General features: G+C 54.4%; 6 protein-coding genes across 6 annotated transcripts; 3 read left to right on the top strand and 3 right to left on the bottom strand.

Moving 5' to 3' along the window:
• Positions 1-50: 50 nt before the first annotated feature.
• CH63R_14079 (Cytochrome P450) lies at positions 51-377 on the bottom strand (the record flags this gene model as incomplete). Its single annotated transcript, XM_018309053.1, has 1 exon — positions 51-377. The coding sequence occupies one exon, from the start codon at positions 375-377 to the stop codon at positions 51-53; it is 327 nt and encodes a 108-aa protein (XP_018151371.1).
• An 876-nt stretch (positions 378-1,253) lies between these two features.
• CH63R_14080 (F-box domain protein) lies at positions 1,254-3,119 on the top strand (the record flags this gene model as incomplete). Its single annotated transcript, XM_018309054.1, has 1 exon — positions 1,254-3,119. One exon carries the CDS (start codon positions 1,254-1,256, stop codon positions 3,117-3,119), a length of 1,866 nt encoding a protein of 621 aa, XP_018151372.1.
• Positions 3,120-3,388: 269 nt separating this feature from the next.
• CH63R_14081 (uncharacterized protein) lies at positions 3,389-4,708 on the bottom strand (the record flags this gene model as incomplete). Its single annotated transcript, XM_018309055.1, has 1 exon — positions 3,389-4,708. One exon carries the CDS (start codon positions 4,706-4,708, stop codon positions 3,389-3,391), a length of 1,320 nt encoding a protein of 439 aa, XP_018151373.1.
• A 919-nt stretch (positions 4,709-5,627) lies between these two features.
• On the top strand, positions 5,628-11,939 carry CH63R_14082 (DNA replication factor Dna2; the record flags this gene model as incomplete). The annotated part of the gene is made up of 8 exons (XM_018309056.1): positions 5,628-5,657; positions 5,732-7,165; positions 7,220-7,315; positions 7,367-7,861; positions 7,912-10,629; positions 11,134-11,191; positions 11,283-11,685; positions 11,864-11,939. The coding sequence occupies 8 exons, from the start codon at positions 5,628-5,630 to the stop codon at positions 11,937-11,939; spliced, it is 5,310 nt and encodes a 1,769-aa protein (XP_018151374.1).
• Positions 11,940-12,682: 743 nt separating this feature from the next.
• On the bottom strand, positions 12,683-13,985 carry CH63R_14083 (Branched-chain-amino-acid aminotransferase; the record flags this gene model as incomplete). Its single annotated transcript, XM_018309057.1, has 2 exons — positions 12,683-13,695; positions 13,754-13,985. The coding sequence occupies 2 exons, from the start codon at positions 13,983-13,985 to the stop codon at positions 12,683-12,685; spliced, it is 1,245 nt and encodes a 414-aa protein (XP_018151375.1).
• Positions 13,986-15,059: 1,074 nt separating this feature from the next.
• Positions 15,060-18,161, top strand: CH63R_14084 (Clathrin-coated vesicle protein; the record flags this gene model as incomplete). Its single annotated transcript, XM_018309058.1, has 3 exons — positions 15,060-15,662; positions 15,736-16,579; positions 16,636-18,161. The coding sequence occupies 3 exons, from the start codon at positions 15,060-15,062 to the stop codon at positions 18,159-18,161; spliced, it is 2,973 nt and encodes a 990-aa protein (XP_018151376.1).
• Between the last annotated feature and the right edge of the window lie 4,294 nt (positions 18,162-22,455).

A 22,455-nucleotide genomic window follows, 5' to 3' on the forward strand; every position in this document is an offset into this window, starting at 1 on the left:
CTCATCTCCCCTCCCCCCGCAATGAAATCATGGACATTCGGAAAGTGAACTCACCCATAGTTGTCAAAGATGGAGTACCACTCATCCTTTTCGAACCCGCCTTGATACACCGTCTTGAGGGCATCGTAGCCGTCAACGCTTAGCTCGTTGGGGGCGATTCTCACGACCGGGCCCAGTCGGAGGTGTGCTTGATGAAGGGTCCCATTCTGGCAGTTCGTCTTCCTAGTGTAGAGGATCCATAGAGGTGAGATGTGACACGACCAATGCGGAGCGGCGAGCTTGGACAACGGGGAAAGGAAGAGAGGATAGAGGATGAACTGGTAGAGCAGCCAGACGGCGATGCTCGCGATTGAGACAGGAACTACGTTGAACCCCATATCATTACTGTAAGTGGAAGCGAGTCTCTAATGGAGGTTAAAGTGTAAGTCAAGATATTCGAGTTCGGCGTTGATTCCTGCCTTGGCTGGATGATAGCGTGAGTGCGAGTGTGACTCCGAGACGGTGCACCCTAGGAACTAGCCAAAAGTAGGTATGTACTTGCTGGCTCCTATGTCGACTACGCTCTTGCCATAAGTACCTAGGTAAGGTGTCTTGAGATTGGACAAGCGGGGTGGTGGTCACTGGGTGCCTATCGTTCCCGTCGTCAGTGCTGTTGCCGGTGTTGTCCCGGAGTTGTTTCGAGTTGCCATCGAGTTACCAATGGCTTGCACTAACAGCCCTGTGGGGTCATTGACAGTGCTGCAGGAGCACAGAACAGGCATATGCATATAACCGAGTTGCCATGTCATGGGTCCCTGCCAGGCTTGACTCCAGGCTGCCACAGCATACCCTGGTCATTGTGACTCTTGAGTGAATCAACTTTCAAATGCACCTCCATACCCTCTGTAAGGGAATCGGTTTCGTCCCTCGGTGGGAATTTATATGAAGTCCTAGGACTTTATTACAGTTCAAATACAACCCCTGTACCAAAGTCCCTCTTTGTAGTTGCCTCACAGACTATCCCGCAACACCTACTTGGGTAGCTAGAAGACTTTTCAGGGCTCCTTCTCACTCTATTTCAGCCAATATCACACATACACGCACCAACCCGTCAGTACCCAACTTCCATTGCCATACCCTCCCCAGAGCACACCACACTGGCCGGTTCCCATCTCATCGTTTTATCATTCCTTTTATCACTCTTCATGTTACAAAAAGCCAACCGTCAAAGCCAAAATAAACAGACTTCTCAAACAGACTGAGCCAAAACCACAATGTTTGATCAGCTTCCAGACGATATCGTCTTGGAGATCGTCTCCCACTTGAGAACCGCCCGCGATGTAGCCCGCCTCGCGTCGTCGTGTAAACACCTCCACTCCCTCCTCAGCGAGGACGGCTGGCGAACCTTCGTCCGGACCTGCTTCCCCCTCCTGTCCCTCCCATTGAGCAAGGCCCCGAGATGGGATGTACTGGCAAACAACCTCACCAGCCAGGCGCGGGCCTGGGACACAAAGGCCTTCCAGCCTGTTGCCTACATGGACAACCACCGCCGGGACGGCAACTACTTCACCGGCTACACCAATGCCGGCCGCCCCTTTCACCCCGTCATCGACGCCCGCCTTGCCTTCGACAATAGCTGGGAGGTCGCAGCGTGGGGCGCTGGCGAGGACGTCGTCGGCCGGTTCAGGCCGCTCAACAGCGGCGGTCGAGGAGACTCCGACGCCTGGTTCCGCATGGAGGGGAAGACCAAGGGCTACGAGGCGGGAGTGGGCGACGTCACGGCCATCCGCCTCGTTGAGCCCGACGGAAAGCTGAGTCTTCTCGTTGGCAGGGCCAATGGCGATCTGCAGCTCGTCTCGGCGGCCCCGGGCAGCGCCGGCAGCACCCTCGCGAACTATAAAATCCCCGCGCCCACGGGGGGCCTTGAAGCGACGACGTGGACCTCCATCGGCTCCATAGACACTCTGCCCAACCAGTCGTCGGTAATAGCTGGCAACCGTGCCACCATCAGCATGTTCTCTCTGAATATCACCGAAGAAAACGGCAATGGCACCATCCCACTGGATTCGCAGACTTTTGAAGTCCCCGGGCAGGGAGGGAGAACGCAGTTCATCCACTCGGCCAGGGCCCTCAACAACGACACCGTCGTCTGCTCGCTCTCTGGCGATGTCAACCCGATCCGCTACCTCACCGTCACCCCTTCGGGCTTCACCCCCTCGCTCGCATCAAAGAACCCATCCCTCCTCGCCTCCCGCGGCATCGACCCGGACAAGAAGCAGACCGTCCGCGCGATCCACCCCGTCAACCCGGGCCCCGCGGGCCACTCCAACCTCCTCTTGAGCGCCTGGGACGACGGCACCATCCGCCTCCTCGACGTCCGCACGCCGTCCCCCTACGACGTGCTCTATCGCGACATGTACCAGCCCTTCGAGACTCACTCGTCCCTGCTGGCGTACGGCTCGGACCGCTTCGTCGCGGGCAGCAACGAGCTCGAGGCCCTCAAGGTCTTTGACTTCCGCTGGAGCAAGTCGTACCACTACTCTACCGCGCTGCCGTGTTGGTCCGGCACGCCGTTCCCGGACCCTCTGCGGGGAACGAGCAGCCGCCCGCTGAGCATGCGTGGCGTCGGGTGCGACCACGTGAGGGGCCGGGACTGCGTGTGGCACGAGCACTCGCGCAGGGACTATTACCGCCCCAATTACCGGTTCCACGTAATGCCGTTCCGGGACGCGGCGCGGTCATCGACGAGCCGGATTTTCTCGCTGGCCAAGGCGTCAGACGTGTCAGAGTCATTCTACGTCGGGCTCGCGGGGGCTGTGGCCGAGTTTTCCACAGCGCCCGGCATCTTGGAGCAGCGAGGAGGGCAGCAGGAGGACGTCGTCGCTCCGGGGGTGGCCTCGGCAGCGGAGAAGAGGGGGTGGACAGCGAGGGCTTCGCAGTTTAGTTTTGCCGAGACAGGCGACGGGCTGTTAACCCCGGGCGTGTCGATGAGTACCTTCATGCCGAGGCTGGTGCAGCGGTTCGGTGACGAGGTGGGCGCGCCGCAGTATCAGAAGTGGTGGGCCAAGACGCCGCCCAAGACGGCGGCGTGGCACCGATGGAATGAGAGCTTTTGGCGGCCGACGCACTTTACGTTTTGAGGTGGTGAGTTACATTCACCAAGTAGAATTATAATCATTTTCACGAGAGATAGAAAGAGCTCAAGGGAATGGTGGAATAATCAAGCTGGCCATGGTTTCGGGAAGGATACCCAAATAGCATTTCACTTGTCCGGAAGTATGCAGCAAGCGACGTTTGGCACAGTACTGAGCTGTAAACAAAAGGTAGATGAGGGATACACAAGAGAAATAAGAACCAGTTTGAGATCATCTAGCACCCACACTCAACCCGGGCAAAGTGGTAGTACACATCACCAGCGACTATTCCGCTCATTGCTTCGCCCTGCGTCACCCTTCCGCTCCCTCTCGATCATCGCATCGAATTCGGCTTGCGCCTTGTCCTTCTCTGCGGTTTTCTCCTTGTCGACGGCATCATAAGCGTAGTACGCATCAGACTCGCTCTGCTGGTTCTGGGAACCACCCGGTGTCCGCGGGGGCTGTCTCGAAGCCTGGCGTAGGCGATCCCACGCCGAGCCAGTTTTCGATGACTGAGTCGATGACTGGAGCCCGGTGTTTGGTGTATTAGGCGCACTAGGCGATGCGTCGTCAAAATCCGGGTCGTCGGATGCACTGCTGCTTTGTCGGAATGTCGAGTTCTTTGAACCCCATCCGCGGCGTTCCTCCGGATCTCTAGACGAGTCTAAAGGAGGAACATTGTTCAACTGAGTGGGTAGGGTGTAGCCATCGGCGAAGCCCGATCCACTAAGAGTCTCGTAGTCCTGGTTCTGTGCCGAGGCACCATCGACGCCGCCTTTTCTCCTCTTCTCGATGAGTTCATCAAGGTGATCCAAGATCCTGCGGTACTCTGCAATTTTTCCCTGCAACAAGGCAATAGCCTGCTGAAGTCCCTGGACCTCCTTGTCGGCGTTTTCGGGCCCGGCTTTCAGGGCCACTTGATCTTCCGTGGGGAACTTGGCCAGTTCTCTCTCGAGCGCTTGTATGGCAGACACTGTCCGCTGTCGTTGCCGGTCGAGTTCGATGGACGGCAACTTGGCAGCGGTGGTCAAGACCAACCTTTCCGGCTTCATGTCCTTGCGGAACTGAGCGAGACGCTCATCGCGCTGAGCGGTAGCCATGGCCACCGCGGTCGCATACGAGCCCATGAAAGGGGCAATCAGTATACTGGAAAGGGCGAAGTAGGCCACGAACCTCGTGTTGTGCCACAGCCGGTTCGCCAGACGGCCTTGCACAAACGGCGCCTTCGCGGTAGGAAACAAATCGGGGTTGAACTTGACAAACTTGGGCTGGAAGAACGGGAAGCGGTAGGTACGGCGGCCGATCCACGTCAGAGTAGCGCCCAACACGGCGCTCAAGGGAACTACCCAGGCAACGGTCTGCGCTTCCTTGTAGGCGATGTGGCAGAGGACGTTCACTTCGTCCTGGGTGGGCTGGCGGCCGATGCCCCCAGCGACGGCGCCGAGCATTTTCTTCATGTTGTCGGTATATCGCTCCGGTCTGCGAAATGTGAGACGTTGCAGAAGCGTGAGGTCGGGAGGCGGGATCTGGTAGTCCGGAAGGCCAACCGCTTCTTGGTCGAAGCCATTTTTATCGTCCGAGGTGGGGGATGCCATTTCTTTAACTAACTTCAACTCCAGGCCACGCTCGATTGGCCAGGCAGCCGTGGGATGGTGATAGGGAAGATTCGAAACGAGCAGATGCTGTGGACCGCCGTGTTTGAGTGTAGTAAGTGCTGGGGATTGGGCTGGTCACCTCATCTAGAGATGATTCATCCGTTGGTGTTCATCCCCAGAGTCCTGACGTAGGTAGTCGTGGACCGAGCTCTCAGGTTGGTTCAAGCTCTGGTGGGTCCACGCTGAGGTCGACAGTGTGGAGTACCAGTGGACGAACTCACACACCGGGCATTCGGCGCATAGTTTCTCCTTCTCGACTCGGGACCTTACACGAGGCACACGAAACCTTCAATGAAGAGCTAAGCAAGTGGTACCCACTGCCATGACAACTCTGCCAGATACTCTAGCACCTTATTGTGTAGAAGCCTAGCTACCTAGGCAGACAATTCGAGCGCACTCCTCAGTCTGAGATGAGGCGAGGTACCTGGCTCACCAAGATGTCGCTGTCGCTTGCCCTTGCTGCACCCAAACTCCATAGAAGTGAGACATTCAATCCGCAATGAACCACATACGCTTGCCCAAAGCGCGACGTTGAGGGTGGACTTGTTGCAGATTCCAGCTTGTGGAAAGGTACTTCAGTGCAGGACAGAGAGCAAAAGCATGTTGTAGGTACCTTTAGTAGATACCTTTAAAGTGGCCCCACAAAACACCAGGAACGTGCAGCGACGCGAATTCAAGCAAACGATGTGCAAGCGCGTTCCAAGCGCGTCGAGGGACCACCATTCAGCGTTATCACTCCCTCGAGGCCGCCGCCCCTCCCGCGTCTCGACTGCCTCCATGACCCTTGCACTGATTTGATTGAACTTTCATAGCAGTCCATGATAGTTTCTATCATCGCTGAGGTGTCAATCTCACCGACATGCCTCTCAAGAAGTCGTACTCGGAGCACGTTGGTCTGCCGTCAAAAGTACACCACAGAACATACCCCTCAACGCGGTGCGGTGCTCGCTAACTTTGTCCCAGAATCGCTCGTGGCAACGCTCCAAGAGCAACCCAGTCAATGTCGGAACATCACGGCCTCTCGCTCCCGTATCCGACAAGACGAAGAGCAAGCTGAACCAATTCCAGTTTCAGTCCGTAGCCAAGACCGAGGCTTCAGACCAAGAAAATGGCACCGAAAACGAAGACGGCATCCGACAGACTCGAGATGGCGCCGCCATCACCCCGACAACGAAGTTGAGCTGGCACGACCTGATGGAGTCAAACGCGCCCAAAGACCAAGACAAACAAAAGTCACCTAGCGAGCGCATTCTTTGGAACAATGAGCGGGACAAGGATGATCGAACGTATGCCGCTGCTCTTTCGCCGATGATGCCCCGCAAAGGTCGCAAAAGGGCCAGGAGCTCGTCGCCCATTTCATCTCCTGCACCACACACAAAACCTGCTACGCCGACGGTCAATGTGAAGAAGCTCAGCGAGGCACTCAAGTCGCCACATGCTGATCCAACCTTGGAGCTCTGGGATCGTTTCTCTCTTGCCAACAATGGCAATGTAACGCCTCTGGGCATCACGAACCCGGCTCTCGCCAATCTGATGTTTTCATCGTCTCCGCGAATCACCAAAAACGCAGCCCCTCTTGCGAGCGACAGCAGCTTACGAAGGGCGATCAGTTGCGGACTTAATTGGCCAAAGAGAAGAAGAGTCGACCGCTCGGATACACCCACACTGACTAGCACTTTGACCCGGGAGACGACCGACAGCTCAAAGAACTCGCTGGTAACGGCGCTGTTAGATACTGTTACTGGCAGTATGCACGAATGCAGCCCGCCACAGGAGTCAGAGCCATCTGTGGACCATGAGCCTGAATCACCAAGTCCCACCAAAAGAAAGACCACGACAACACGGCCTCTATCGTTCTCGCCATCACGAAACCCACCGAACCTACTCCCTCATGCTAACACCACCAACCCTAGTGTTGCAAAAGACCTAGGACTAGATGTGAAGCCGAAGGCGGTTTCGGCAGAATCGGACTATGGCGACGTTGACTTTGACGAGTTCGACGAGTTCGATGACGACACGTTTCTAGAGCTCGAGGCCAGCATTAGCCTCTCGAATTCGAATCAAGACGCCCTGCAGAGTACTCCAACACCCGCACGCCCTATTGAAATTGACCAGCCCTATCGGCAAGATGATACCAACGTGGATGACGAGTTCGGCGACTTGGATGACGACATCTTCGAAGCTGCGGAGAGTATTATCGGCAATGCGGAATTAAATGCCGTATCTCGAACACCGACTGCCGCAGAACCACCTGCTGCGGCAGCCGTCAATGTCTTGCCGCAAGATGACCTTGAGGATGTCTTCGGGGATGACTTCGGTGGAGACTTCGATTTCGACGCAGCAGAGCTTGCGGCAACGCAATCGGCCCAGCAACCCCACACGTCGTCCACAACAGCTGTACGTCCCAACCAACGGCCGCCGCCACGGTAGCAAATACTAAGATGAAGGTAGACCAGCCAAAAGCCTAAAGCCATTCAGAGATATCTGGTGACCAACGTCTTAGACCACGATTACACAGACGAGCGTGGGCTGTCCCGGCTGGAAAAAGTAGGTGAATGTACCTGGTCAAGCAAGCTATTGCTAACGTAGAATGACCAGATTTTGATTGTTCAGGCCGACAACACCAAGTCCACGAGGACGATTCATCTCCGGGGCGACTGGTATGAAACGCCTGCGCACCCGAAGGCATACGTACACGTCATTGGGACGTTTTCGCCGAGTGGTCAATGTACCATTGACGATTCGCACAACATCTTGATATTGCATCCAGATCAGTTGATATCGGCCACTGTCGTAGCCGATTCATTTACCTGCATACGTCGAGCCGTATTGCAAGACCGCGTAAAAGCGACCAGTGAGGCGACTGCACCTTTGGTCTACGGCACAATGCTCCATGAAATCTTCCAAGAAGCCCTCATGGCGAACCAATGGGATCTGCGGTTTCTCAGCGGCGTCATTGATAGAGTTATGGAGAAGCACATTGAAGATTTGTATAAAATAAAGGTCAGCACAAGCATTGCTAAGGAACATCTCCAGTCGAAGATGACGGAGTTGAGTTGCTGGGCCTCGACTTTTGTAGCATCTCAGCCAAGAGTATGTCATGTCTCCTTCTACCATCCTGCGTCGCTAACCTTTGTTGAAAGCCTGACGCTGTTGTACTTGATCGCAATGGAAAGAAGGCGAACATGTGCGTCAGCAAGCTGCTCGATGTCGAGGAACACGTCTGGTCACCCATGTACGGACTCAAAGGCAACATTGATGCAACCGTGCAAGTCACGATGAGGGACGGCAAGGACGTCAAGACACTGACGGTCCCATTTGAAGTCAAGACGGGCAAGCACGCCAACAGCAACCACATGGCCCAAACCGCGCTCTACAACCTCCTTCTTTCCGACCGATACGATCTCAACATTGTCTACGGTATCCTCTACTACATGGAAACGTCACAAACCATGCGCATCCCAACGATTCGGCACGAGTTACGACACATGATCATGCAGCGGAACCAGTTAGCGTGTCATATCCGAGAACGCAGCGTTCAGCTCCCATCGATGAAGAGGAGCAAGAATATGTGCGGAAAGTGCTATGCGAAGACGTCTTGTTTCATTTACCACAAGTTGGCCGATGGCGGTGATGGGGAGACGAGCGGCATGGACAAGGGTTTCGACGAGGTTGTCAAGCACCTTACGCCGAAGCATCAAGAATTCTTCCTTAAATGGGAGAATCTCTTGACCAAAGAAGAGAAGGAAACGCAGAAATTGAAAAGGGAACTCTGGACGATGGTGAGCCAGGACCGGGAGAAGGTGGGAAGATGCTTCTCCGACGTCATCATCGAAGAGGGTTCTTGGTCCGAGGCCCTTGGAACCTCAAAGATCAATCGCTTCAGCTATACCTTCGTCAAACGAGCTCCGAACCCAAGCCATTCTTTCCTGGAGTCTCAACTGGCTGTCGGGGAGCCCATTGTCGTATCGGACGAGCAAGGCCATTTTGCCCTTGCCCTGGGCTACGTTACCTCCGTTCGCAAACAAAGGATTACTGTTGCAGTCGACCGGCGCCTACACAACGCACGCATCAAACAACCGGGTTTTGACGAATCTGACAACCAGGTGTTTGCTAGCATCATGGAGGTTGTCCCAGAGGGCTGCACCGCAGATCAATCTCAGGGCAAGATCAAACAGGCGCCTATCCGATATCGACTCGATAAGGACGAATTCAGCAATGGCATGGCTACTGTCCGCAACAACCTCGTTCAGACCATGGCCGAAGGCGTCTTCGGGTCTCGAGAGATTCGACGTGCCGTGGTGGACCTAGTGCCGCCGAGGTTCAAGACAGCGCCTACACAATACGTTGTCGCCGACAGACAGTCCCTGAACGTCGACCAGCACAGAGCCATCGAGAAGGTGATGAGCGCCGAGGATTACGCGCTAGTGCTTGGTATGCCTGGTACGGGCAAGACGACCACCATCGCTCACATCATTCGGGCTTTGGTGTCTCAAGGCAAGAGTGTTCTACTTACTTCATACACGCACACCGCTGTCGACAACATTCTTCTGAAGCTTAAAAACGACAAAACGCCGGTTCTACGTCTTGGAGCACCCGCCAAGGTTCATCCAGAGGTTCAACAGTTTGCAATTCTGGCTGGTCAACCTATGAATTCCTTCGAACAGATCAAGGAAGCTTGGCACGACACGCCGATCGTAGCAACCACTTGCCTCGGCGTTGGACATGCGCTTTTCAACGAACGCACTTTTGACTACTGCATTGTCGACGAGGCGTCCCAAATCACACTGCCAATCTGCCTCGGACCGATCCGGATGGCCAAGACATTTGTTCTCGTCGGAGACCATAACCAACTTCCGCCCCTCGTTCAAAATGAAGAGGCCCGGGAGGGCGGTCTTGACGTGAGCTTGTTCAAGCTTCTCTCTGACACGCACCCGGATTCAGTGGTCAACCTGGAGCATCAGTACCGCATGTGTGAAGACATCATGACCCTCAGCAACACACTCATCTACCATGGGCGACTGCGATGCGGTACTGAAGAGTTGCGTTTTAAGAAACTCGACGTGCCAAACATGAACGCAATCAAGAACCTCCACTACGACTCGACGTCGATGCTCAGGCTAGGGACATCGAAGCCATTTTGCACATCCATGGCTGAAAGCTGCTGCTGGCTACGAGACTTGATAGACAGCGAAGCTCGGGTAAGGTTCGTCAACACCGACACCCTGCAACCTCTCACTCGAGAGGAGGCGAAGGGCAATCGGATCGTCAACCCTGCTGAGGCACGCATCGTTGTTCAGCTCGTCGAGAGCCTTCTTACGGTAGGGGTGCCTGACGGAGAAATCGGAGTGATGACACATTATCGCTCTCAACTGTCATTGCTGAAGCATGGTCTCCGTGGCCATGTAGGCGTGGAGATGCACACTGCCGACCGATTCCAGGGGCGAGACAAGGACGTTGTCATTCTCTCGTTGGTTCGCAGTAACGAGAACTGCAGTATTGGCGAGCTGTTGAAAGACTGGCGACGCATCAATGTCGCCTTCACTCGTGCCAAGACTAAGCTACTTGTTATTGGAAGCAAAAACACCTTGAAGGGCAGCGGAAAGGCCGAAATGCTCAGCAAGTTCATCGGTCTAATGGAGGAACGAGACTGGATCTACGACTTGCCGCCTGACGCTCTGGAGAGTCACTTCTTCGATGACGCAGCAACACAATTGACCGCCAGCGGAATCTCTCCCAACAAGGTGAGAAACACCAGCCTAAAATGGGGGACCAATCCATGCAAAGGTCCGAAATTGGGCCTGGGCGTCGACAAAGAGAATCGTCGACCTGAGCCCAAGAGGGCAAGAATTGGAGAAAAGGTACTTATGAAGGATAAAGTTATTCTCAGGGATATACTTAATGACATGACAAACGGGGCTTATTGACATACGCATGGGCTTGGAGTAACGGCATTGGTTCGTCATGGCGAAGGAGTATGTTAGTACGCTGTCAGGATTAAACGATGAAAGTCTTTGGTTGGTAGGCAGTATTGGCGCCACAACTCAGGAAATCAGTTGGCCTCATAGGAAATTCCACGAAAATGTTTTGTTTATTGTATTCTCTTCGGTCTCTTTTCAGTGTGATATATAAAGGTCAAGATCTGTTGAGCAAGGATGGTCTTGACGAAATCCCAAATCTGGCCCGTCTAACCATTTATTGGGAAGGCCTGTTGGGGACACTGAACATGTTGGGAACCTGACTTTCAAATCGAGAGTCTGACGCAGCCCTAGATTAATGCAAGACACACCTCTAAGCAAATCGATGGTCTTGGCTGACTTTGATATTGATGTCTTCCAGGAATCATAAAAATGGACACAAAGTAGACAAAAGCGTTTGCAGCATCGAGAGCATTTGGTGTGCATCGAGCTGTTGGAAAGTCGGGTGGAGTCGGAAAAGCCACGTGATTCAGATGACTAACGATGCCGACGTGGATCCGAGAATCCAACTCCAATCGAACAACCTCACCACTGAGCTGCCAACGACGCAAACTCCGACTACCGCGCGCCCGCGAAACGCAACCCCCAAACCCCGCCTAATCCATTACTAGATCTACGTCAACTGGGTCGTCTCAAATCTCCCACCCCCGCGAAGCACGAGGAACCTTGTCCAAACCGAACGATGACGGCGATACGTCCGACTACGGCCATCCGCGCCGCCCGCGCCATCAAGACCACCGCTCCATCCGCGAGGGCCTTCTCTGTGACGGCCCGCCGCGCAGGCGGCGGCTCCGACTTTGACCCTCCTACCGGCTGGCTCTGGGGCGTCAAGCCCGGCGAGAAGTACGAGAAGGAAGGCTGGGAGACGCCCTTCTACACCCTCTTCTGTGGAGGCATCATTGCTACCGGCGTTGTCCTTGCCTTCAAGCCTGACACTTCGTAAGTGCCGGCCCTATCTTCAGTGCTTCTGGGGGAACATTGTTGGTTCTACCTTACCCACTATGTGGCCGTTAAAGGCGCTTCTACGGGGATGCTTCGAGGCCAATTGAGTTCGGGATGAGGTATTTTGATGTCGGGCATGAGCCGCGGCTAACGTTATCCACTCCCCGGGAAATAGCCTCGACACCTGGGCTCTCGAGGAGGCCAGACGGAGATTAGAAAAGGAGGGCATCCTGCCGGACCCCGAGAAGTGAAGATGGAGAATTGCCATCTGCTACGAAACTATGCGACAACCCCGAACCGCTTTTTATCTGGACCTTGATACGACACTATAGAAAGGGATGGGGTAACGGGGCAACGGAACACACGCACACAAAGATACCGAGCCGCGAGGATGGACCTTTTTTATATGGTGAGAGAGGGGAGGGGCGAGAAGAGAAAGATAAAAGAGGAAAGGAAGCTCATCGTCGGTATCTGGCGACGGCGTCTTCCTTTTCCGGAAAAAGTGTACATGACCCTGCCCTTGAACTAGTTTTCCTTTCCCCGACACTTTTCTTACAGTATGGAGACTCTTCTGATCTTCGGGGAACCTCTCGAATGGCTAGATTTGCATTGATGATGCCCGACGGCGAACCAAGAAGCTACATGACCGGTGACCTGAGAGAAATCGATTCAATCTGGCCATGATACTCATTGACCAGGGGCTTGACGGAGCTGTGACATGTCGTCCTTTCTGGCATAACCATCCGGACGTCCAGACCCGACCAGAGTTGATTGTGAGTCGGGTCAATTGCTGTTTTGGTTGACTTTACATGTAGAGTCAGTGTGGGTTTCTGAAGCATATCCCGCTTAGGAGCTGGGGAAGTCTTCAACGACACGACTTGCATACAATTGATCATGGAGAATGACTTACAAAGCTTCTGAACATTTCTATTGCACACGCTTTCTTTATGGATATCTACAAATCTACATACCTGCCGCTCGATTGACCCTTGTTTTACGCAGCAACGTAGCTCCACTCGTGCTCCTCGTCACCATACTGTCTCGCCTCCATCCAGCCCTTCATTCTCAGGGCAATTTCACCAGACTCCTCAGACTCGGAAAGGCCGCAGTTGATAGACTTGCCCTTCCAAGCAATCGTACGGATGGGGCTGACAATGGCAGCAGTGCCAGCGCCAAAGGCCTCAATGAGACGGCCCTCGGAAGCGGCCTCGTCGAGCTCCTTCATGGTGTACTTGCGCTCCGAGACCATCCATCCCTCAGGCACCAGCCTCTCGCGGGCCAGGGACAAGACAGAGTCGCGGGTGACACCCTCAAGAATGGTGCCGTCGAGGGGCGCGGTGACGAGCTCCTTCTGGCCCGTCTCCTTGTTCTTGATGGCGGCAAACATGTTCATGGTGCCGACCTCGGTGACGTACTCCTCTTCACCAAAGAGCCACAGGTTCTGCTGGTGACCGCGGCTGGCGGCCTCAAGCTGGGGCACGATGCACGGCGCGTAGTTTGCGCCGAGCTTCTTGTCACCGACGCCGCCGGGCCAGGCGCGAACGGCGTAGTCAGTGGCCTCGAGGGAGACGGCCTTGAAGCCGGTCGGGTAGTAGGGACCGACGGGTGAGGCAATGACGTAAAGCAGGGCGGAGCCGGGGGGGCCGACGCCGAGGGTCTTTTGGGTGCCGATCATGGTAGGGCGGAGGTAGAGGGAGTAGCCGCGCTCGTCGGGGATGTAGTGCTTATCGAGCTGGACAAATTTGGAGATGAGGTCGATCAGAGAGGTGGGCTCAAAGGTGGGCAGGGCGATGCGGGCGGCCGACTTGTTGAGGCGAGCCATGTTCTTGTCCGGGCGGAAGAGCCTGACCTTGCCGTCCTTGTCCTTGTAGGCCTTCATGCCCTCGAAGCACTCAAAGGCGTAGTGGAATACGCAGGTTGCAGGATCGAGGGAGAGGTTCTGGTAGGGGACAATCTTGGGATCGAGCCAGCCCTGTTCTTGGTTCCATTCGATGGTAAGCATGTGGTCTGCGGCGGCACGGGTCAGCAACGGCACTCATGCGGCGAATTGATCAAGGATCCTGACCGGTGAACTTGCGGCCGAAGACGAGCTCTGCCGGGTTGCCCAAAGTTCCTGGGTTCTTGGTCTTCTCGATTGTGAGTTTTGAGGCGTCGAGACCGAGGGGCTTGGCCACGGAGGCAGCCTCAGGCTTGACGCTGTAGAGTCTTGCCGATTGCCAAGTGGCGGCTAACCTGGGAGAGCACTTGGGTACAGCTCTAAGGGCGCCAGCGGCGCGGGGGAAAAATTGCCGCATCATGGCGACGGTTTTCGTTGTGGTGTTTGCGGGTAGGTATACAAGACAGACGATGAAGGAGGTGAAGAGTTTAGGACCACAGAAACTCTAAAAACAAGTTGCGAGGCGTCCTTGATAAATAACACAAAAACGATGGTGACTCCTTCAAGAAAACGAAGATGGGATGCGTCAATTGCGGCAACAGCGAATCTAATTGATCCAATCCAATGCTTGATAAAAGGAAGAATGAAGGTTGCACTCTGTCGGGAGTAGGGCGCAATTTGAGGAGGGCGCGGAGGTCGTGCAAAGAGTCAGAAAATCGGAGCGTTATCGGACCCGTTAGAGGTGTAAGCCGTCGCTATCCATCGCCGGCCAGGGCCCAAAGCTGCTGTTCAGGGTCCCGGCTCCGGAACCGTCCCGCTCTGTAAGTGCGAGGTGAGATGCATCCAGAGCTTGGAAGAAGCTTAGGTCAGCGACCACATTGATTGGCCTGGGTCTTGAAAGACCGTCCCCGGCAGAGCTCCGACGGAAGTGGGCTGCCCCCAGCTCAGCTAAGGTGTGCCCAACTTATTCGAAGCCGAGCCTTAAACGCAGGGGTGGAACTGTGGGATCATCGCAAAAAGCATGGATGTTGTGCTGATTGGACTTTGGGACGCTCTTGCCTATCAGCAACGTGGAGGTTGACGCGGCTGCACTTCAAGCCTGCATCTAGACTGAACACCAGCTTGCGAGCCGACTTTCCAATCCACTCTGACTGCTGTTTGTGTTGTGTGCACACCCTGCCTGCATTTATTTTCTCATCGCGGTCCAAATTGGGCGTTGTCTCCGGACCCTCAAAGGACATCCTGTCGACATCATTGTGGTGGTGGTGTGCCCCTCCCGCCCTGCATCGATCCCAGCCAGAGACAAAGGCCCTGCCACTCTCCCCGAGAGCGCGCGCAACTGACAGCCAAGCCTCGACACGGCGCGAATTCCATATTTTACTCCCTTGGCCGTCATGACGATCGAGTCTCCTCGAGTCCTGTTTCCTCCGCCTTGACGACGACGACACGAAGACGACGAAGACGATCCGAGTCATAAGACACCACAACGACAAGCATGTTCTCCTCGGCGCTCAAGTCGATTTCCTCGACGAACATCACCGCCAATTACTCCATCTCCTCGACCCAGACCTCGTCTGCCGGTCCCTGGAAGATTTACGACTGCAAGAAGAAGTCGACGGGGAAGCCTTACAGCGTCTTCGTCTTCGATAAGAAGGCTCTCGACGGCCATGGCAGCAGTCTCGGCCGGTCGAGCGCATCCGCCTTCAAGCGTGCGACCGAGGAAGTCATCGAGCGCCTGAAGAAGGAGGCTTCGAGCCTGGCGAAACTCAGACACCCGAGCGTCCTCGAGCTTGTCGAACCCGTGGAGGAGACAAGGGGCGGCGGGTTGCAGTTCGTCACCGAGGCCGTCACGGGCTCGCTGGCGGCCCTGCTGCAGGAGAAGGATGACCAAGAACGAAGTGGTGGGGTCGGCGGGCGGTCGAGCCGCTATGTCACCGAGGACTCGGACGGCGTGCGCCGCCGCCGCGAGTTGGAGATTGACGAGCTCGAGATCCAGAAGGGCCTGCTGCAGATCAGCAAAGCGCTCGAGTTCCTGCATGAGAATGCCGGTCTGGTTCATGGAAACCTCACGCCGGATGCAATCATTGTGAATGCCAAGGTAAGTCATTGGCGACGTCGACGGCTAAGCAACCCATACATAGTAGTCGTCTGAGGTTCCTAACCTGAAGTAGTCGGACTGGAAAATCAGCGGCCTGGCCTTTTGCGGTCCCTCAGAGGGTTCCAACAAGCCAACCTCATTCCAACCCATCAGCTTGTCAGAGGTACTCAACCCAGACCCACGGTTGCCTCGTTTTGTACAGCTGGACCTCGACTACACCTCGCCCGACTTTGTCATTGACAACAACTTTACCAATTTCGCCGATATGTTCTCGCTGGGTCTTTTGGCAGTTGCTCTCTACAACTCACCCCACCGCTCGCCCATAGAGTCACATGGTAGCTTGTCAACTTATAAGCGGACGTTCTCTTCTTCATCGACGGTTCCGTCGGCGTCGAACGGGTTCTTATCATCACGGCCTTTACCCAAGGAGCTGGTTCAACACGTCCTGCCGCGGCTTATCACCCGCCGACCAGCGCAACGTCTAACGGCTAGAGAGTTCCAAGAGAGCGAATATTTCAACAACGTGCTTGTCTCGACCATTCGCTTCCTCGATTCTTTTCCGGCAAAAACACCAAACGAGAAAGCTCAGTTTATGCGTGGCCTGGTCAAGGTTATGCCTTCGTTTCCCAAGACAGTCATGGAGAAGAAACTGTTGCCAGCATTGCTTGAAGAAATGAAAGACAAGGACCTCATAGCACTGATTCTTCAGAACGTTTTCACCATCATCGACTTGCTGCCGTCTGCGAGACGTGTTTTCGCTGACAAAGTAAGGCCGGCGTTAAAAGCAACCTTTGCTCCGCCCCCTAAGAAGGACCAGCCTCCAGAGAGGGACCCTACCAAAGACGCCGGTCTGATGGTGGTGCTCGAACACATGTCAACCATTTGCAACAACTGCAACGGCAAGGAATTTGCAGATGGTGAGAAAACCCTCCCAAATGGCGATTCAAGAAGTGGTGTGCTAACACATTCGCAGACATCTTGCCCGTTGTTTACGCGGCGATCGAGGCGCCAACCCCAGCTGTGGTCGATGCAGCTCTGAGGGGCCTGCCATCCATTTTACCAGTCCTCGACTTTAGCACTATCAAGAACGAGCTCTTCCCCGTGATTGCGGCTGTGTTCAGCAAAACCAGCAGTCTCGCCATCAAAGTGCGAGGTTGCCAAGCCTTTGTCGTTCTATGCGGCGGGACACCAGATGGCCAAGACGATGGGCTCGATGCCTTCGGTGTCACAAAGAAGAAATCTTCGTCATCTTCGAGCATGCTAGACAAGTACACAATGCAGGAAAAGATCATCCCGCTGATTAAGGCTATCAAGACCAAAGAGCCTGCTGTCATGATGGCAGCTCATGGTGTTCTGCGGGTAGTTGGCGAAGCCGCTGACGCCGAATTTGTCGCGATTGACATACTCCCCATCCTTTGGCAAATGAGTCTTGGACCTTTGCTCAACCTGAAGCAGTTTCAGAACTTCATGGACCTAATCAAAAAGTTGTCCAAGAGAGTAGAAGACGAGCAGACCAGAAAGTTGCAAGAGCTTTCTGGTACCAACGGCGGTACAGCCGCGCACAACGAAGACTTCATGGCTTTCGGTGGCGTCAGCGGAACCGCGTTTGATACCAACGGAGGTGCCGAGGACGACTTCGAAAGTCTCGTCAAAGGCAAGACAACGCGGACGTCAACTTCAGACGCCTTCTCAAGCTGGGAAGAGGCACCCGCCGCAGCAAGGGTTGCCTCACCTGCGCCCGGAAGTAGGTCTGCAACTCCGGCCTTTGCGTGGTCAACTCCACCCCCGACACAGACCGCACCTCCAGCATCCAAACCTCAGCCTAGTTTTCGTACAGTAACGCCCGATCTGGCCTCATTTCAAACAATGAGTCCAACGTCGACTCAGTTCTCCAAGCCTTTGCAACCCACCACACAAGCCTGGATTCAGCCAGCGCAGTCAAGTTCAACAGTCAACTGGTCCACGGCCCCGGCCCCGGCGGCTACTTCCAATCCATGGTCGTCATCATCGGCGTCGACGCCGGCCTTTTCGCCCGTTAATTCCATGTCGCCACCCCCGAGCTCCGCTTTTGGTGGCATGAGTACGCCCATGTCCAACGTGTCGCTTGGCGGGCAACGGCCAGGCATGTCACAGTCATCGTCGTTCTCGTTGCCACCACCGCCTTCCAACCGCTCAATGGGCTTAGCCGGGTCATCCGGGTTTAGCCTGCCGCCTCCGCCTAGTCACACACCGCCAGTGCAATCAGGCATGAGCGCGTTTAACAAGCCTGCAACCAACAGCGGCATCGGGATGATGGGTCAACAATCGATGAGCAGTATGAGCAGCATGGGCTCACGGCCTGGAATGAGTATGGGCAACATGGGGATGGCGTCGGGTGGGAGCATGAACAGCATGATGAACAGCAACTTAGGCTCGATTAGCACGGCTGGGCCTCAGCAACAACAGCAGCAGAAGCCGCAGCAGAAGAGCGGGTTGGACAAATACGAAAGTCTCATTTAGCGGTTCATTGGAAATAGCACAACATAGTCGTCGCAGCCGCGTGCATCCCAGAGTCGTTTACATGTTACACATGCGCGCATACAGACAAAGGACACGTTGATGAGTTGTCCGTGTCTAGGGGCGTCAAAGGCTGTGAAGAATGCTTTGGAATGATGCAAAATAGATTTGGAGAGTCTAAAAGCTACGCATATCGACCAGTAGGGCTGACGCTGAGATGAATAGAGAAAGCAGAAATACATTCGAAACGACTCTTGAAACCACATACGGTGATTGGCAAACGGGGGTTAATAGGATGGCGTTCAGGGCGGTGTGGTGGGCCAGAGAAGCCCCCTCCCCTCCTTTTAGCCAAGTCAATGTTCTGTAAGACGCGGACTGATAAAACATCGCGCGTCGTTGGGGTGGCACATGACAAAAGAGGGATTTCAGCCCGCGATGTTCGCCACAGTGAAGAAGGCCCCTTAGTGGCGGAGCGGTTTCGATAACTATCAACTATGAGCAGAGTCTGTGGGAGTGGGGTAGAACCGAACCAGTTTGCGTTTTGTAAAATGCGGTGGTATATCCAAATGAAGACAGCATGGGAGTCATCGCCCTAAATTGATTACATCTGTGTTTTGGGAAAGGAACCAAAATGTTTCAAGAACCGGGGGAGGGGGACGAAAGGTGTGTCCATGATGCGATGATTTGCGGAGGATGATGACTGCGGTCGACATACTCGCCCGAGGAGGGGGCAGTGACCCGCCCAGACGGTAGAGGCGGGCTAGTTACGCAAGTCCATCTCGATCTGACACCTCTTGTTACCTGTCAACTCTAGAGGTGTACCGCTAATAAGGGCGGGACCGGCCAGCTCTGAATAGTGTTCAGTGTTGGAGGGCAAGTCTTATCAGTGATTTGACCGACAGAGGAACGATCGGTGTCCGAATGCCGCCAACCTGCCGCGTTTGTCTCTTCGCTTTTTGGAGGGAGAGTGAGGATGAGAGTGAGAGGCGTGGGTAGGTAGGCTGGTCGACTCTGCTTTTCGCTTGACGTGTTGATCCTGGGTAACGCAACCAGCCAGGGCCGGGGTGCTTGGCCGGTCACATGCAGGACAGACAGAGTTGGTATCTTTCCTTGGGGGTTAGTAACCTGTTCTAATAGCACTGTAAAGAGGAGGGAGAGGGAAGAACACCGTAATGGATTGACAAGGGCCGTGCATATATAAGGAGGGAGGAGAAGGGTTGTGGGACCGACAGTTGTTTATTAGGACGGTGGATGTGCAGAGTGCCAACTCGAGATGTCGTCAACCTGACGATAAGGGACAGATGGACTCTTGATGGCCAGAAGGAAGAGCCGAAAGACGAATCTGTCTCGACGTGTCTCTGCTGCTGCGAGCCTGCTTGAGCTCCGTGGACAACAAACAACCTGGAAGGTCAAAGATAAGGGGGGTTTAGGTTAGCTACCTAAGTTAGGTACATTGAGTACATTTTTGGGCGCCAAGGAGTTGAATCATCCTGGGAGCGTCACTCGCTCGGATGAAGCCAAGACACAGTACAGTCACAGTCACAGTACGGAGACATTCTTCTCGTCTCGAGGCAACTCACTTCAGGAAACCCGTCCAAATGCCTCAAGGAAGCAGCGTTGCTCTGTGCAGTTGATGCACGTTGCGAGGAATTACCGATCTGGCTTGACTAAAAAGAAACCCGTCGGCAAGATGTTGATGAGAAGCATAACCGACAGGTACAGCTAGACTGTGTGGTATCGGTAGGTTCGGCTGGTGGCGGGACAGTGCGGTGGGCAAATATGGTTGAGGGGTTGACTGACCTCTTTGTACGGTGGAGGTACGCGCGAGCGCGCGCGTTTGTGTGTGTGTGTGTGTGTGCGTGTGTCTTACCCGACCCAACCCAGATCCAAATCCAAATTCAAACCCCCCGGTCGGACATTTGCCAAAGTTGGTTTGATGGGAGGATTATGATTTATGTCACGACTCACCAAAAGCAAACTTAGGCAGCGTAATGCCAACGGCGGTCGGTAGGCGGAGGCCATCAGAGGATGGCCAAGTTTCATTTCGAGCCAGGTTCCGAAACTCTCTATAAGGGAAAACGAGCACGAGAGATGGGACAAACGGGCGATGGGTGAAGACAAGTGGAGGAGGGATTTGCGATTGTGTTTGGTTCTGCTGGGGTTGGTTGGACGGGGTTGTACACGTTCACAGGCCGCACACACCACCACTTACTTACTCACCCATCCGTACCTACCTTACCTTGCCTACCTTAGTACTTACTGTGTCTATATCATTTATTTTAATTTTCTCGATGGGAGCTGCTGCTGCTTGGTAAAGGTAATACCCGGTCTGTACACTGACGACTCGCCGCGTTTGGGCAATCCGGGCTAGGTCTGACTTTTTGTTCATTTCTTTCCCAACCTTGTCCGACTCTAACACGGTTGACGAGACCTTTTGACGACTGCGCTGCTTTGATGCTGCTGGTGCCCTGGTGTCGTCCATCAATGACAATCATGAACGCAGTTTTGCGTCGCCCATGGGCTGGCGGTCGGGCGATCTGTAAGCAGGTACATCAAGGTACATACAGAGTCAGTAAACCGTATATAATAAGAGCGTAATGAACGACATGCAGTTCCCTCTCCCCTAGCACAGCATGTCATGGTATTGTTGAATCTGCATTTGCACCTGCGTGTGCTGCGAATCGATAGACGACCAAGACGGAGCCACCCTGGTCAACGTTTTTGCCTTTATTTTATTTTATTGCCTTTCCCGTTTTTACCTGGCTTGGTTTCCTTGGACTGGCTGAGGGGGACTGGACTGGCAGGCACCCTCGTCGTATCCCGTCTTTCTCTCTCTCTCTGTCTCTCTCTCTCCGGTCTTGTCTGTCTTGCTCTCCGCTCAGGCACAGAGGCACACACTCACACTCTCTCACCTCGGACCATCCGTCTTTCAAAATCAACAACCTGATTGATGCTATCCTCTTGCCCCCCCCCCCCCCCCCATCCAGAAATGCTTACGCATTGCAGTGTTCTCCCACTTCCGTGTGCGTTCCCTTTCTCTCCCTCCGGAACTCGCATCCCTTCTCTGCAGACCGGCTAGAACGCCCCCTTTCGTTCCTAGTCGCTTGCTGACCTCTCATTCTGTCTCCTACCTTCTATCCCCCCTCTCTCTGTCACACACACATACACACACACACACTCTCTCTCTCTCTGACACTTCACCTTCACCGACGAACGACGGACGACGTTAGCTTGATTCCTTGCATCCCCCCTTCCACTTTTCCTTATCATTTACCGCGCTCTTTCCCCCCCATTTCATTCGGGAACCTAAACTTGAACCGAGCCCATCCATCAATTTCAGACCATCCCATCCGTTCCGTTTCGGTCGGTCGCCGTTCATTTTTCAGCTTTCCACATCCGAACCCTGCAACTCTTGTTTCTTTCCGCCCTTCCGTCAACACAACTCAAGGAAACCGCCGACTATTGTTCTCCTCTCGCCTTCCGTGGCCAACTGGCCGGCCGTTGACGAGGCCGCGTTTTCGCTTCGCTCCACGCAACCAACCTTGACTGTTGTTGGATCATTACTGCTAGCCATCATACAAACACTCTCTCCAACTGTCTCTTTTTGTCTATTGCTAGATACAAATATCCAAGCAGGGCACAGTGTCTTCTCCGTCACGCCACCCTAGGGAGATAACCGACGAGTTGTGAGCGAAAAAGGCGGAACTCGGCCACATCAAATCTCATTTGCAGCCAAGGCATCCTTTTTTCCGTTCTTCACTCACACATACTCTCTCGCCCACTCACACCCTTGAGAGCCCGACCGTCCAGCAACCTTTTAAAACTTCTCCCTCCCACACATATTCCTTACCTGCACTCTTCTACTCCCTTCTGTTCTTCTCAACGCCCCCCTTCTCCGGCTCTCCATCAACCTTCCTCAAACGTAGGCTTGTGCGAGGCAATTCGGAAAGGGAGAAGTAAGAAAATTAAGACCCGAGTGCTGTTTCCCTCTTTCCACACTCTGGCCGCCAAACTCTTGTTGCTCTTCATTTCGCCTCCACCAAGCCCATACCAGCCCAGTCTTTGTCCAGTTCATCCTTCTGCCCTGTCTCACAAATCAATCATCGGCTGGTCGGCAGTCTCGCACCCCATCAACCAGACACGTACACCCGGCTAGCTATCTACGCTATTTTGCTCAGCTCGGCTCTGGTCTATTGAAACCTACCATCTCATCCATCGACTTTTTTCTCTTCTCCTTGCCAGTTTCATCAACTCTCCATTGACTCTTTCCCCTCCTATCCCCCCCGCCACCAAACCT

The sequence above is a fragment of the Colletotrichum higginsianum genome, chromosome 10, assembly GCF_001672515.1.
Source record: "Colletotrichum higginsianum IMI 349063 chromosome 10, whole genome shotgun sequence".
In the NCBI taxonomy this organism is placed as follows: Eukaryota; Fungi; Ascomycota; class Sordariomycetes; order Glomerellales; family Glomerellaceae; genus Colletotrichum; species Colletotrichum higginsianum.